At 33.4% G+C, this 17,958-nt stretch overlaps 1 protein-coding gene across 2 annotated transcripts; it reads right to left on the reverse strand.

The window, feature by feature from the left end:
• Window positions 1-554: 554 nt before the first annotated feature.
• LOC126775587 (14-3-3 protein epsilon) lies at window positions 555-16,250 on the reverse strand. Of its 2 annotated transcripts, XR_007669893.1 has the most exons (7): window positions 16,055-16,250; window positions 14,641-14,804; window positions 6,976-7,131; window positions 4,011-4,169; window positions 2,473-2,662; window positions 897-2,365; window positions 555-850 (listed from the first exon to the last, which is right to left on the reverse strand). XR_007669893.1 is itself a non-coding variant. In XM_050497628.1 (6 exons), exons 1-6 carry the CDS (start codon window positions 16,116-16,118, stop codon window positions 2,310-2,312), a joined length of 789 nt encoding a protein of 262 aa, XP_050353585.1. In that variant the 5' UTR covers window positions 16,119-16,250; the 3' UTR covers window positions 555-2,309. The 2 variants fall into 2 exon arrangements, 1 of the variants encoding a protein (XP_050353585.1); XM_050497628.1 differs by having other exon boundaries at window positions 555-2,365.
• Between the last annotated feature and the right edge of the window lie 1,708 nt (window positions 16,251-17,958).

Consider the following 17,958-nt stretch of genomic DNA (forward strand, 5'->3'; position numbering starts at 1 on the left):
ACCTTTGATATGATATAAGGATTGTTTCTCGGCCTTTTCACTGGATTAAAATCGTTTTCTAACACAAAAGTAAGCGAAAATTGAACAAAAAACACAATGAACACACCAACCGTCAAGTTTGTTTCGCTACTTGAGTAGCGAAACAAACACCAAAACTGGTTACGCGATAAGGGACAAAAGATTTGATAATTCTATCTGTCTAACCCATTTGTAACGTAATTTTCGTTCTCTGACTTGTGTAAGTGAGAAGAAAGTCGTCATTGCGTCTATTAGTTTCTATGTCTACGGTACACAACTAACAGCACACACTACTCGTAAGAACGCTGTTACGTTAAAGCTGGGTATATATAACGCGCGGCAGCCGATGTTCGATCGATGTATGTATGCAGCTTAACTTGAATATAAATAGCGATAGATGTGAAGACTGAAATACTTGAAACAGGTACTATAAATAAATAAAATGAACAATTTATTGAATAAATGCCATCAAATCATCTTTTGTTTGTAAAAAAATGGTATTTTTATTAATGTGGTCAGACAATAAAACTACAGCATGGACTTTTGAATTTTATTATTAGATTTACACTGTCATTTACAATAAATTTCCATGTAGATGGTAGGACATAAATCAATATTGCATAACACTAAGGCTAATTGCATCAGTATTTTTTGTGGATATAAATTAACAAAATATATGCAATATTACAAATTCAAATAAAAATAACGCTAATATCTTACTCGGGCACGCACTTGCTGCACACTGCCATGCCGCACTAGTTCGGAGTTTGAACAAACATTGGCCAGATATTTAGTTTTATCATAGGTATGAAGATGGAATGTCTTCGAGTTGCTCGGCGCCGGGCGCGCGGGCTCTGCGCGTGTGCTCCGAGCGGGACACACGGCTCGATACACCGCTCGCACCGCAGGCCGCCGAGCGATACGTCGCAAATAAATAATTTCCCCGAGTGCATAAACCTTAACCTAGCACAACTTTAGAACTACCGTTTGTCCTGTTATAATTGTAGAGATGTAGCGCTACAGCGATATTTTCGAGAAACATGCGAAATTAAAAAATAAATTAAAATATACAAAATCTCTATCACAATACTCGTAAGTAATTAAAGCGATTCAAGTGTGAATACTCCAAAAGTTGTAATACGAACGAAGCGCGGACACATCGACAATGTCTTCGACGACAAGCTCAGCCGGGCCCCTCCCGTCGAGTCTCCATAACCGAACGCAAATGAATCCGCTCGAAACGAACCATAGTACTACACAGTAGTCACGATTTACACGAATTTGTTGCGATAAATACGAGTACGTATGCTCGACACGATAGATACATAAAGACCAACAGGGTGACGCCACTATCACTTAGCTAAATATTGCGAGTAACTACAATATATCATCTAATAAATGTTACCGTTTAAAATATATCAATAAACGATCAAATGTATACAAATGCAATGCGCGCGGTAGACCCGCTCGCCGCGACGCGCCTACCTCGCAGCTCGCCGCGAGATTAGACGTCCACGTAAACGACTATTTGTGCAAACCGAAATCGACACGGAGATACGATGCGAAATGATACCGAGTTATCTATTACATCCACATAATACATACACTTCACTATAGTGTATACAAATTAAATATATTATTATTATTCAAGTAAATGGATTCGTCGCTATGGTGCTCGTACGATGTGAGTTACAACGGAATTAAATACATTAATTTTACACACGGTATAAAATACTTAGAAAATTTACAATTCCCACCTTAGTAGAGTAGACATTAGAAAGATGGAAAAGTCTATCAGCGATCGCTACGATATAGTATAAATCCCTGTTGGTGACATCTAATACAACGGCTGCGTGGTTACACGCGAAGTGATACAGTTGCCGGAGCAGAGAAAGCTAAGTTATAACATTAGAGATCAATTTAAAGTGAACCGTTAAGAAAATACATTCTTAGAACATACAGATAAAATGCAATACCAAAGTACTTTTCTTAAACATTATATATTTTTTTTCTCGTAATCGAAAACGAAACATTGAATATATCAAAAGAAGTACATATTTAAAATGTATATTACTCATAGATAATTTGACACGATACATAAACGAAATTTGCAATGTACGTTGTGTTCGAATGTAACGGCCAATTTACTCAGTGTATGCATGCGAGTAGTTTGAGAACGTCCCGGAGGCGCGTTGCTGGGATACCTTACAACCGGTTGTCATTGAGGGCTGGGTCTTACATGATACTATAGTTATTTTTTTTATTATATTTAAATAGAATGTTAAAAAGTATTACGACACATCCTGATCTTCGACGTCCTGTGCTTGTTCTTTCTGTTCGGCTTCACCTGCGATAAAAAATATTACATTAATAAAATATTTAACTATTTTTTTTTCTCATACTATTTAGTTAGGACAGTCTTTTTAAATCCAACAGTAAGTTAATCGTACTGACCGGACTCGCCGTCGCCCTGCATGTCTGAGGTCCAAAGCGTGAGGTTGTCGCGCAACAGCTGCATGATGAGCGTGGAGTCCTTGTAGCTCTCCTCGGATAGTGTGTCGAGCTCGGCGATAGCGTCGTCGAAGGCGGCCTTCGCGAGCCGGCACGCGCGGTCCGGACTGTTCAGGATTTCGTAGTAGAATACCTATATGGACGAAAAGATACATTTTTAACCTTCATAAGATGTTGATTTCTAAAATATTGTATAGCTTACAAATGCCGAAATAAGTTTTTTCTATACCATCTAATATTAGCATGGAATCTGTAGTAACAATCCATTATTATGACTATTTAGATTTAGTGAACATTAAATTGTCTCAAAAAGCTTCGTATGTGAATCAACATAAATGTCTTACTATTTTGGACTAGCGCCAAGTAGTAGTAACATTATTCACGTATTCGCGTTTTTATTATAGAAAAATTAGTACGTAAGCGACAAAATAAGTTAATGTGTGCAAAATGAGTAGAGGTCTCTTTATTCAATGACATCAGCGCGTGACGCATTCGTCCGGCTCTGTAAGCCTGGTGATTAACACCTCAAATAGCTTGCGTTTCGTTGGAGACTGACTTTGCCAGAGGTTTAAATTCTTATAGTCATTAAATCATTCTAAGAATACGTTCCCTATACATTTGAATAAAAATAATATACTGATTTTTTTTTTAAATAGGTATGCGGGACGATCATATGGGCCACCTGATGGTAAGTGGTCACTAACGCTCATAGACATTGGCATTGTAAGAAATGTTAACCTTCGCTTACATCGCCAATGTGTCATCAACCTTGGGAAGTAAGATGTTATGTCCCTTGTGACTGTAATTACACTGGCTCACTCACCCTTCAAACCGGAACAACAATACCAAGTACTGCTGTTTTGCGGTAGAATATCTGATGAGTGGATGTTACCTATCCTGACGAGCTTGCACAAAGCCCAACCAGCAGTAAATATATATGTATATATATATGCCTGCGGGTATTTAAATGTCTTAATATAGACACTAATATAGAATTAGTCAGAATAGTTTTGCAAACAAAATCATGACCTTTTATATAAATGGTTTAAATTAATTTTAATTTGATATTTACGGAACCGACTAAATTAAACATTAGTTTTATTAATTTTAATGTATTAGTTTCAAACAAATACATTCAGAAACTAATAGTTAAATTATCCTGTTAGCTACAAATACCTACCAGGATAGTCTAACTCTGTTGTTAAGTAGTTATAGTATTCAGTAATGTGCACTTTTTACAAACTACCATTTCGAGACAAGTCAAGATATCATTGAGATAGAAAAACAATATTGATAGTCAATTCGGATATTCGGTGCATTGTTAACTAGATGAGATTGAAACATATAAAAGAAATAGTACTCCACATGCCCAGTGCCTATTTAATTCCCAAAAATTAGGTTGCTTTCCAGTTTAAGTAAAACAAGTAAGGAATGAAATATAAATTCCAATGCTGTAAAGTGGAAGTGCAAGGTGTACTCACTGAGAAGTTGAGCGCAAGACCGAGACGGATGGGGTGGGTGGGAGGAAGCTCAGTCATCGCGATGTCGGAAGCGGCCTTGTATGCGACCAGCGAGTTCTCGGCCGCTTCTTTACGGTCATTGCCCGTCGCGAACTCGGCCAGGTACCGGTGGTAGTCACCCTGAAAATGGAAATAAAAAAATGTATATGAAAATTTCTAGTTCTAGGATACTAGTAGAACAAAGTCTTGTTTATGAACAGAATACCGTTAGATAAAAATATGAATCAATGTATAATAGAACATCCATCAAACTTTACTTAAAAAAATAGTGTAACTGGTTCAACTTGGTCATATACATACATATAATAACTATCATGTCATTAAATAAAAATTTTTGGAGCCCTTTGAAACATTCCGAAATAACCCAGTTTTTTAAAAAAAACCGCTTCATTACTTTTTACGCGTTTTTTAAAGATAAAACAAGGTCAACTTTCATTTGCATTATGATTGTCATAGCAGTTATATATGTATATATTTATTTTAAAAAAGTAAGGTTTAAAATAATAGTAACATCCTGGGACATTTTTCACACACGGCCATATGATCCCAAATTAAGCTTGTACAGAGCTTGTACTATGGAAACCAGACAACTGATATACTATTTTTTCTTTTTGTAAATACATACTTATATAGATAATTACACCCAGACTCGGGACAAACAGACATGTTCAGGCACACAAATATTTGTCCTGGGTGGGAATCGAACCCACAACCTTCGGCGTGAAAGGTAAGCACCACCAATCACGCCAACAGGCTCAGAAAATTTCGCCAATCTATTTTTTCGTTTTGTCTCATTATGTAGACGTAGTGACAATAAAAATTTAAAAATCATTACATAATTTATAAAACTTTTTTTTTTATTGTATTAAGTCGATGCTTAAAGAAATCGATTTATAAGATTAAATACCGTCCCCCTGTCGTAGACATTATCGGTAAAAAGATACATAAAGATTTTTATCTATCGTTATTGATGGTTCATCTTCACCAAAATATGTCACATTTCATCACATGTCCAAAACTACTAGATGTAGTTTCGATCTAAACACAAGATATTATCTCTTGAGATAACTAATATGTACATTGATGCAGAGCACATGCGCCATCGTTGATATTCGAAATATTTCCAGTCGTTTTTGCGTGAATGAGTAAAAAACATCCAAACAGACACAACTTTCACATTAATAAGATATTTACAATTTCTTCAATTAAAAGCCAGTTAACTTTTAGAACCACGTTTTATTCGCATGTACATAATTATTTGTGCATGTAGTGCACCTTACAACCGCTTTGTGAAACCCTAATGGGTTAACTTACAATACTCTCCAATTTCATAAAGGGGAGTAGAGTAAATCGTAGGTTGCATATTTAATGTAAAAAAATACTGCTTGTTTTCTCCAAACTCGTCTCAGAGTAATATAATTAATCCATAAAACAGGCAACACAATGGATTTATCATTTATAGCGTTAAATTGTATTAACTATAAGAAATAGGTTTTAAGATACAATTTTGAAATAATATTCATTAACTAAATACATATAATTATATTATTAATCTTTAGAAATAATACGATTTTTTATGTATAAAAAATAAAGCTTTTATTTTATTAGTATAGTCTAATTTATAGTATTGAATTTTAATAATTATTATTGTATGCGTATGATATAGTAAAATATCCTTAACAATTTTAATAAACAGATATCTTTAGATTGCATTATTACTGACGACGTTGGAAACAATCCAGCAACCGATGGCGATTTATTTTTTGTTACGAGTAACGCGAAGGTAGTAGTAACGAGCGAAGCGGTATTACATAAGTGGCGAGCGTGCCAAAGCCTCTTCACGCGTATTGATTATCCTAGTTTTGAGTCACGGCGAGTGGCGGGCTCGTACAACCTCGTTCACCGGTTTGCCAAGCGTGACGTCACAGATGTAGTCGAATGACGCGACGAAGTCGTAAACGGGGATGCATTATGCAAGGGGTGCGGTCTGAAAAGCTGTAGATTCTAGAATCTAGAAACGTCGCAAAACTGGTTTGCCATCATGGAGATGAAATAGACTATCTCCAGTTGCCAACGTACATTTTTAGTAGGATAAATTCTATGGAGTATTGCCAAAGCATTTTCTTTATTAAACGCCATATACTCGGAAAGTTACGCCCGATTACACCAGATTATAAGTGTCATTAGTTTTAGTATGAATTATGAGTAATATGACTGTATTTAATTTGCGGTATGAATCAAGTATATAATTTAAATTGGCTGGCTACTAAGCACATAGAATTGCTTATTTATAAATTAAAGCAAAAAAAATGTTTTTTAATTTGCTCAGCGCGCACTTGTTCCGCTTTCTAGAACTACATGTTTTAAAAACCTCTAAATAATTAAATGAATTATTTAAGTGGATTAAGCAAAGTGTTCTCGCTAAGAAAATATACAATATGACAGCGGCTCGTGCGCTCTGAATTATATTAACGGCACGTGACGTACTTAATGAGGAAATACGTCGTCAACCTCATTAGCGCTTATTAACAATCAAGGTACCGCTCTCGAGTCTCGCGGTGATCTATCACAGCTCCTTTGTATTCCCTTCGATTTTTATGCCTTTATGACACTCGTTTTAATGTTTCTTATTTATCTATACCACGTAACTGTCATTCATTTTTCGATAACGTGCTTTTATGAAAATATAAAACTTGACGGAAATCTAAAAATAAAAGCATTGTTTAATAAAAACAAAGTAGAAGCTTAGTTTTATTTTTACGAAACAAAAAATAAAATAATGGATATTCGTAGTTGGAACCGAAGTGGTTTCTACGTAACTACGTAGGTTAGTGAATATCGATTGGTATAAATTTATTGAGGCTCAAATACAACGTTAACTCGTATTTACATAATGAAATAAATATAAATTGTTCACTAGCATTACCTTCATTTTGTAGTAGAAAACTTTGGACTCGCCGGTCTGCGAGCTTGGTATGAGGTGCTTGTCAAGCACGTCGAGGATGTCGGAGCAGATGTCACGCAGCTCCTTCTCCACTTGACTGCGGTAGGCGCGGATCATGTTCAGCTTGTCCTCCGCGCCCTGCAACCACACAAACATCCTACTTAGTTAAGAACTCCTACATTCAACGCAAATATCTGAAGATCACAGTTATTTATGAAGAAAAAAAAAGTGTAAACGCATAAATTTACCCGCATGGCACATGTTTAAGCCGACCGTTTGTGTCATTGAGTTGAACGCCGTGGACTGTTTATATAAAACATAATTTAATTGCGTTAAGCAAAACATAAAACGATTAACATATCTTAATGAATAGCCGGCAAATGAGCTTAATTTACGAAATTCAGTTAACGTCCGTTTTAAATAATAGCCATTAAAGGTGCACTAAAGTGTTACTTAAAGTCATTAGCATTGAACGTTTTAAATTCATTTTTTTTAAAGTGGCATAGGTCCTAGGATGTCAAAGGAATAAATCGGATTGTCAACACGGCTTGATATAATCCACGGCGCATTGCAGACTGCTTCAAGTTAGACAAGAGTAATACAGCTCTCAGAAATCATAATAGCCTAAGTAAAGCCATAAAAGATGTCCTGCATTCGAAACAAACCTTCTTGTTTTAAACGAGATGTACGAAGTATTAAATTTTACTATTAATTATAATCTTCTAGTGACAGACAGTTAATATCCTTATCACACTATAACTCCCAAGCAACTCGACGAACTTAAATCGACGAATTTATAATTTTTCTAAGTCATATAATGAATATAATTTATTATTTTATATTTTATAGGATTGATGTCATATCAATTCGAAGTTGTTTATTAGTATTTACTCCTGTCATTTAAATAGCTTAAAGGTTCTCATGACCTAATAATGACAGCAATGGCACAGGCACTGAAATAAATTATGCATTTAAACGTATTACTTTGAGTTATACCGCCGATAAATGTCTGAAGGAAAAAGAAATGGGAGCGAGAAATTGTATTAATATGGTTAACGTGACATTTGTTGTGCATAAATTTATACATATTAATTACTATATATATATATTGTTTTCGAGTGATAAGAAATATTCTTTCAGTTGATATGTTGTTATACATTTTACTTTAAATCAAAAGGACAAAGAAGTTTTAAGTCTATTTTTTTTAAATATTACACTTGGCGAAGATATCGAATAATGTATACTATTATATATATATTTATTTCCACCATTATTCTATTTTAGATTTTTATTCAAATTTGAATGAGGGAATTGAAGCGCTCGATTTGTTTTTAATAAATCAATTAGAAAAGTTTTTCTTTTTACAGATGTACATACAACGTTAATAATATATATACGATGTAATCAGTGCACTCCTACGATCTAGGAACAATCGGAGTCATGTTACAAGGGCGCAGCAATTTTATCAGCCTTCTGAATAAATAATTTTAGCGTGACTACGTGTGTTTGTACATTTAAATTAATTTATATTACGCTATTTGATTTAAAGAAATTGTTCATAAGCAGTTTTTTCCATAACGCTCTGCACATAAATTTGTTGTTGTAACATAGATAAGATTCGCAACTGTGGTTTTTGTTTTATCTTATCGGCTACGTAGTTTCGACGTCTATTGTGACGTCATGATTACTTTTTGAATAATAAAATCGTTACATTTTTACGCCTTAATATAATAGCTTTTTTACTACGAGTTTTTTTTTTTTGTTGAAAATAGGAAGGCGAATGGGCAAATGAGCAACCCGGTAAGTGATCGCAACTGGCCCTAGACATTGGCACTTCTATAAATATTAACTGTGCCTTACATCCCCATGCGGTACCAACTTCGGGTACTAACATGTTATGTCCCTTGTCCCTCACTCTATGCTATTTCCCTCTCTCGCCCTTCAAACCGGAACACAACACAACTATGTATTACTATTTAGCGGTATATCTGATAAGTGGCTGGTACTATAAAGACAATATATTGCACTATATATATATATATATATATATATATACTTGCAATATATAGCCTTACCACATAGTATAGTTCCTAAGAATGACATGTCGTGAAGTGTCGTGGCAGTTTTTAAACAATAGCTAGAATATATTTAAATAGTTCCGACTTATTTATGAAAGCAAATAGACAAACTATATCCGTATATTTATTGTTAAAAACAATTTTCAATAGAATTTCACACTCTTAGCTGTATTTCATGGTTATAATAACTCCTCCGTACCTGGCCAGGTGGTAGGGCTTTGTGTAGGCCCGTCATATTCGGTCGCTAAGCAACAATACTAAGTATATTATTGCATTTCGGTATGTAGGGTCATAACATCTGTTTCCAAGTTTGGCGCATTGGCGATGAAAGGAATGGTTATTATATCTTACATCGCCAATGTCTATGGGCGATGGTAACCAAATACAATCAATTGTCCCATTTGCTCGTCTACCTGCCTTTAGCATAAAAAACGCGTACATTTGATGCGTCTATAGTGCCTTCCTATCTGTAGTGACTGCGTTGGGTATAAACTATTCATTTTGCGACGCATTGAAATTCATATGGTTTGTAAAATCAAATATTTTACAACCGCTTCGTCTTAGTCCGAACGAGCTAGCAACAAAATAATTATTTTTAGTTTATCGTCAAAACCAGCTCTGAACTGTACGAAATCCTAATCCTTACTTATATTATAAATGTGAAAGTTTATATATTTTTTACGCTTTAACATATCTTAACATAGTAGTTAACTACTGAATCGGTCATCTCTCACAGACGAGAGAAGCCGTGGGCGGACACTAGTCATAAATATATCTTAGCTTAGACATCATTCGTGAGATGTACCTAATTGATACGTCGGCGTTATCGGGATATAATGTATTGGTTTTTAAAATTTCTTAGTGAAGAAAGAATATTGAAAATTATATCACTATAATAAAGATGTTTATGGATACAGTCGACTGCCAATGATCAGGTGACCCACTTGGCGACATCACGAAATTTAGAAACTTGAAACACCGAAGTATAAATAAAATATTAGCTTCTTAAAATCGATTTATTTTCCTAGCACACGACCGATAGTAAAGAGATAAGCATGAATGTATTGATTACGTAATAGCTCTCGGTTTTAATTGAAACTTATTAATAGGATGTTAAATACAAGTTAAATTGTATTAAAGTATTTCTAACCATTAAATTTAACCTTATTTAAAATTAGAATAAGATACGTAAGAAGGTCAAGGCTTTTCATATCAGTAAAAGTACCACTATGTTTAACTTGTATGATTTTAATTAATATTTTATTGCGGACTTCAGCTGTTGCTAAGTACTATGTCCAAAATATTATATAATCGTCATATTGCAATGGATTTAGGCACCGTACAATTGTGATTTTGTAATCCTTGTTTTGATTAAGGGTTTTAATCATATCATTTGAATATAATGAGAGCTTATTTTTAATTAATTGCTTGATTCGTTAGCAAGTAAATACAATCGATAGATTCGTTTTCACATAGACTTCCTTTTGCACGTGAGCTCGTAACATGAATTTATGCGCATACACTATCTCATGTCGGTCAAGTTTTATGACGACGATGTCCTTCTGGCCGATTTCGGTCACGGTGACATATGTTGATGTTAGCCTAGCCTACTCCGTAAGAGATATTATAATAATGATAATAATGTCTTCCGATTCGACCGATTTCGACCACGGCGGCCAATTTCAAATGAGATTAGCCAACTACGCAGAACCTACTATAGTGCACAAGTGTGTGCGCAAACACAGGTGCACTCTCTATTCCCTAACTCTCATAATTCGATAGGACGGCAATCCAACACGACCGGAAAGAGTTCAGACGCAGGAAGAATGGATTTACGTGCTTTTCGAGGCACGGAAGTGTACACATTTTCAGACTCCGAGCTCGTACTGAGAATTTTCGGCCTAAAAAACCTAATAAATTTTTACGGACCCGACCTTGGAGTCTGCGGCATTATATCTAACTACAAGACCAATGAGGCAGTCAAAAGATATTATAGTGCATAAGTGACAAGTGTTAATGTGTCACTCTCATAATACTGCAACAATCGGATACGACGGGAATAAGTTAAGGCGCAGATTCAACGGTTTTAACACTACGTAATGGACCGAACCAGCACTTGAACCCAGCATTCAGCCTTCAACCCGAAACCTAAAGTATTATATATTATTGGCGGTAAAACATCTTATATATGGGGTCGTACCACCGGCCTTTGTCACGTATACTATCCCTGCAGTACTGCTGCGCAAAATAAGGACAGACAAGCAGTTTAGCTTTTCATTCCTCATTGGTTTTCTTATAATTGATAATATTGGCTGTTGAGCCTTATGGGTTCACAAAGATATCGCGTAACACCCATTAAAAAGGTGACGCAACCCCACTAGTACCTTCGAGGTATATAACCTATTCGATAAAACAGGAATCATTACAAAAATTGTTTACAATCGGCGAGGTTATCGCATAATATGTATGAAAGAAAACAACCGAACGAAAATCTTCTTTTTTGAAGTATTTTAATAAAATCTATTGAGTACGAGATGGTTAAATTTAAATGAGATATAAAATCACACGTACGACACATCATGTCATGAGGCGATCATCATAAAAACCAAGATTTTCATGTTTCCGATTATAACGATAAAGGTACTACATATAATCATAATCCTGCCGTAAGCTTTAAAATAGGACAGGTCAACCAACAGTTGGAAAATTCTTGATCAATATGCAAATCGGAACAGACTCGTGCCGGCCTTGGCTTATATTTGACCTCAGCGCCAACGGAACCGTTTTTTTTTTTAATTTGAACCGATTTTTTTTTCGTACACGGTTATAACGTTTCCGTATTTTCACGATGTTGTTTGTGAAACAGTATCGTGAAAATTGCGCATTGGCATTTACAATGAATTAATTATTTTTTGCTACGTTACTGACTTATTACATTTCAGTACGTGAGTGGGTGGATTAGAGGATGTATGTTATATAACCCACTTTAAACAGATTTTTCACGAGGGCCAAATAAATTTTTGCTAAATAATCAAAGTACGTACTCGTGAGCAATTAATTGTTCCATAATCGTTTTTAACATTATGCAAATTTTAATTTTTTTCATTCAAGGTTGCGCTTCCATGATTTTTTTATTTATTAAAGGAAGGAAGAAATGAAAGTCGACTATCTCACTGTATGTGATTATATGCTATACATGCTATATATGCTATATGCTCATAGTGTTGTAATGCTCCTAACAGTAACAGTGACAGCCTGTTAATGTCCCACTGCTGGGCTAAGGCCTCCTCTCCCTTTTGAGGAGAAGGTTTGGAGCTTATTCCACCACGCTGCTCCAATACGGGTTGGTAGAATACATAATGCTCCTAGCTAATCCTAAATTACATCTTGTACCATATATTTTAATATCTATTGCACTCATACTTCATTTTGAGTTAAGTGTTTAGTGGTCGATACCCACGTAGACGAGGCTTGCGCTGACTTACAAGTTCCAAGTACTAGGAAGTGTTATGTCACCATATACATTATGTAGATCCAGTTTTAGGGTTTTATACAAAGCTCCAGCTAAATATTGTCCTTGTATGCTTAAAATCACAACTTTCTGGCCTATTTTACTATTTCTAAAGATAATTTTAGTCTCTATTATAATTTAACAATCAAGTAATCGATTATCGTAACTTACATATATAAAATAAGTCCTCTTATTATGCAATTTATCATATTATATATCTTAATTAATGTGAGGTAGCGATGTTCTTATGGACTGAAGTTAATAAGTTCTTATAACGGTTTGCGTCTTGTCGCCTGTGCATATTCTTTTGTTACATTCAAATAAAAAATCTCTCTTAATCAGATTAATTATTACAAAATCAATCAATTGAGGTAAGCAGTAGATTTTTTTCAATTCATTTCATCCGATACAAAGGGAAATTAGTGTCTTGTGTCCAATTTTTATTACAATTGTTTTGAATTTTTTAACACATACTTAAATATGTATTTTAACGACGAATACATGAGATGATTCTTCAAAAGTCGCGTCCGCAAGCTGTACTATAGCCACTTTTGTTAGATAACACTGACTCGCTATACAAAACGAAATAGTACGTTACGTCAGTGCGATGAGTTAACTTAGGTCAGGTAATAGGAGTCAGTCCGGCCCAATCTAATCAAATATACTCAGATATTTGAAAATTCTAAAGAAAATTAACAGCTATTACATAATTTATTAATTCGTTTATAATAATATATTATTATTAATAATATATTATTATTAATAATATATTTAGTTCGTCCGGGAAGGTACCACCCACTCATCAGATATTCTCCTGCAAAACAGCAGTACTTGGTATTGTTGTGTTCTGGTTTGAAGGGTGAGTGAGCCAGTGTAATTACAGGCACAAGGGACATAGCATCTTAGTTCCCAAGGTTGGTGGCGCATTGCGATGGTCGACATTTCTTACAATGCCAATGTCTATGGGCGTTGGTGACCACTTAACATCAGGTGGCCCACATGCTCGTGCGGCTTCCTATTCTATAAAAAAAAAATTATTACAAGCTGTTGTACCTAAGACAGTTTATTCAGGAATCTATTGAGAATAATTCTTTAAAATATATCTACCACCATCCATCCACCATCTTTATAATTATTATTGATATTTATACAAAAAAAAAAAATTTATGATCATAATTTTATTAGTTTTATACATATTCTGTCAAGTTTATCGACAGCAGGGTAGTATCTCGACGAGCACAAGATGAATTATCATAACAAATTAAGTTGGAAGGTTCTAACCACATCTGCTCTTAGAGATATAGATCATTATAATAATCTCTGCACTACTTTATTATTATATATTATTGGTTATTTTATTTATTTATAACAAATATACAATGCATAAAAATGAGATATTAAAAACCAATTGTTAAGCACACTTTAATACAAATACTGGGTGAAGTTTGTACTGTTCTCATTAATCTTTGAAATGAATATCATGAAATACTGATTTCTTTGCTTTTTTTTACCTTCAGATGAGTTACCACAACCATAAAGATAAAGGTAAGTTTCATATTACTAAATAATTATATAAACCTACAAAACGCACAAATTGTATGGATATATAATTAATTTACTTATAAAATTGTATTGATAGTTCCATGGATCTCGCAGATATATCAATTTTTAAATAATTGCCAACAGTTGAATATATTTTTTTGTTATATAATTGTGAATTATTTGTTTCATAGTTTAATTAATCCATGACAATAAACCCCCTTTTAAATTAGATAACTCATCTTGTTAATGTATAGTATCACTAAAAGATTTTTATTGATACCTGTAACCACATGGGTGTGGCACATTACATTTTATATCAAATTTCATTACTTATATTTGTCATCAGTAAAATTCGATCACATGTGTGATGAAAAAGGTAATTCATGTCATTTATAATGATAAACCTCTACCCATACGTTAATTCTGTATAAATCAATAATTTGTACAATTTTTTTGAGCAAATCCCTTCCTTTCCATTACAATAGTTTATAGTTAAAAAATTCAATATATACGTACTTTTGTTTCTTCCTTTTGTTCAATTGAGGATATAATCCTCCACGAGGCTCGGCGGGCGCCAATCACATTCTTATATGCGACTGAAAGGAGGTTCCTCTCTTCCACTGTGAGTTCATTGTCTGAGACATTACGTGAGGCCACATTCTTCATTGCCTCCACCATTTCTAGAAATAAAATACTCATCATCAAAAATTCATTATACTGAGTCATGTCTTGAGAAATTACTTTTTATAATAAGATACAAATTTCTTGGTCAAAATATACTACTTTACTTGTGAAAATCATTCGTATATTGGTCATTGCTTCTAAAACCATGCTTAACCCAAAATAACTGACACATAAAATTTTACTATGAGACAACAAATCATTTAAAATACAATGAATTAAACATGTGTACTGCTAATGTATTACCTACTCACTTATACAAGTATATCTATCACATACTTTTTCGTTTTTAATATTTATTTTATTGAAGTTTTTCTACTTCATTGAGAGAAAGCTGTTAAAATATAAGAATATTTTAAAACTTATTACAACGAAATTCGGTCATGAGTCATATAAATTTATAATTGTAATTTATATTCATAAGAATGGCGTAGACATTAAGGTCAGCATTTTTTCAATGAATGAAGTAGAAATAATGATTCTTTAGTGGATATATATATATATATTTTTAAATGTAGTGATTAGACTGTGCACTAGATATTACGCCGCAAGATTCTGTATGAATCATACATGTGAAAGTTTAGGCGAGATTAACCTTTACAAAGAACTTAACTCTTATCGAGATACAAAAGACGCGAATGTGTGATAAAAGACTGAGATATTCACATCTAATGTAGAATTGTTAACAATAGGTGAAAATCTAGTTCGAGCTGAGCTGACCTTTTACCCTAAAATCGAGAACATTCCAAATCTCTAAACGATAACGATTCTAAATATCCAAGGTAGGCTATGCATGAATGAACTCTGTGACATCGATCGAATATTACTTGCTCAGATATAAAAAGGACATTTTTTTGTTACATACGCTCGGTAAATGTCACTCGCTTATCAGAAATTGATATTTCTTTAATAAAAATTCGTAATGTAGAATTTTCGGAAAGCTAGTTTGCAATTTCTTTTGCTTTTCTCATACTTTTATCACAGAATATAAGGTAAAGGGCATCCCACCGGCGGATGACGCATCGATCGCTGACCAAGCCTAACGAATGCCATTGATTTATAGGACTTGAAGCAATAATGTCCTCAAAATTAATACATTGTACATATTTGTAGGCTAAAAAAGGGGGCCCAAGGGAGATTATATGTTAAAAAAAATTGAAATACGAAGAAATCTTCTTTCAACTGTCGGCATATATACTAAGGAATTTAACGTCCTAATACTTAAGATACGCCAAAAATAAGTACTCACCATCGTAACGCTCGGCCTGCTCGGCTAACTTAGCTTTATACACATTATCTTCCCTTTCCGACATTGTGGATGACAAATGATTTTTCACTAACTAAAACCGAATCGCCAGGTCACTAATTCACCAAGATGGCCGCGCCCGCCAACCGAATCCAAATTCGATCTTCAACTAAACTCCGCCCATGACGTCATAGAAATGGCAGTTTCCGTTGTTTCAATGTTGCCACTAAGTTGGTCATGCGTAAATCGTTCAATATAAGTTAAAAAGTAATAAAAATGATTAATAAAATATACTATTTTCCTAATAACTTTGATTTAAACAACATATAACCTACTAATAATTATTTGTTTTAAAAAAAATAGTAGGTTGATTTTTAACAGAAACAGGTTGAGCAATTTTTACATTGATGAAAAGTATTTTTTCATTATTTCAAATTAATATTGTTAAAAAATATTATTCACAAGATTTTCAGTGTCGTAAATAGGTAAAATACGTAAACAAATTGGATAATCTTTCTTTTTTTTAAAAGCTATCTATAAAAATGCTAATTAAAATAATTGTAAAATAGATTCACATTCGATTTAGATTCAAGTTTCTTACGTTATGTTCTGACCGGTTTTTAATTTTGTTGTGTATCAAATGATTAAAATATTTTTTTATGAAAATTTACTCATAATTCTTATTTTTCTACAAGAAAAGAAAAAAATGTAAAGGCGTAAATATTATGATATTTTAATAAATATAACAATAAATGATGGACAATAATAGAAATTAATAAATATGAAAAACATGAAGTTGATAAAAATTTACATTGATTCGTTACTACAGGATAACTATAATTTAGCTTAAGCTGAACAGCTTTAATCATACGATCATTTTGTGTGTAATAAATTATTGAAAAAAAAAAATTTAAATAAAATGTATAATTTTTATTCGTTTACACAAGGGAGTTTGTGATTCTTAACTTGCGTGAATATATTAATGGGGAATAACTCATTGACATTACTTAATATCTATTAAAATAAATTAATTTAGGTGCAGTCTGTGCATTGGAAAAACGACTCTTATTCTGTATTAATAATAATAATAATATCCTGGGACATTTTTCACACACGGCCATCTGATCCCAAATTAAGCTTGTACAGAGCTTATATTATGGAAACCAGACAACTGATATACTAATTATAATATTTTTCTTCTGTAAATACATACTTATATAGATAATTACACCCAGACTCAGTAATATCAGTAATATAATTAGTTAAAAAGTCAACCTCTGTTAGATGGCGCTACATCAGGATTCACAACTGTACGATAATTATCGTGCAAGTATGATAATTTCATAACTACGTACGATGTACGATGGTACACTACAACCGTACGAAAATTTCCATTATAATGCAAAATTTGATAATTACACTAGTCATTAACAATTACAATTGTTTTTATTGTCATTGCAGCCGCTCATATCCGTTTATTGGTTGCTACTGTCTGTCAATCACCGATCTTGGTTTGATGTGGAGTGTTGGCAGTTACTTTTTTCAGAATTTGATCATATTTGGCGCATACAATGCTTATTTTTGGGTTCTTGTTTTTTTTTTGTTTACTGCTGATTTCAGTTATAATTACAAGTTATTATTGTATTTTATAATCATTATCCAGATCTACGATAATTTTGCTCAATGTACGATAATTTTGCTCAATGTACGATAATTTTGCTCAATGTACGATAATTTTGCTCAATGTACGATAATTTTGCTCAATGTACGATAATTTTGCTCAATGTACGATAATTTTGCTCAATGTACGATAATTTTGCTCAATGTACGATAATTTTGCTCAATGTACGATAATTTTGCTCAATGTACGATAATTTTGCTCAATGTACGATAATTTTGCTCAATGT

The sequence above is a fragment of the Nymphalis io genome, chromosome 18, assembly GCF_905147045.1.
Source record: "Nymphalis io chromosome 18, ilAglIoxx1.1, whole genome shotgun sequence".
Lineage (NCBI taxonomy): Eukaryota > Metazoa > Arthropoda > Insecta > Lepidoptera > Nymphalidae > Nymphalis > Nymphalis io.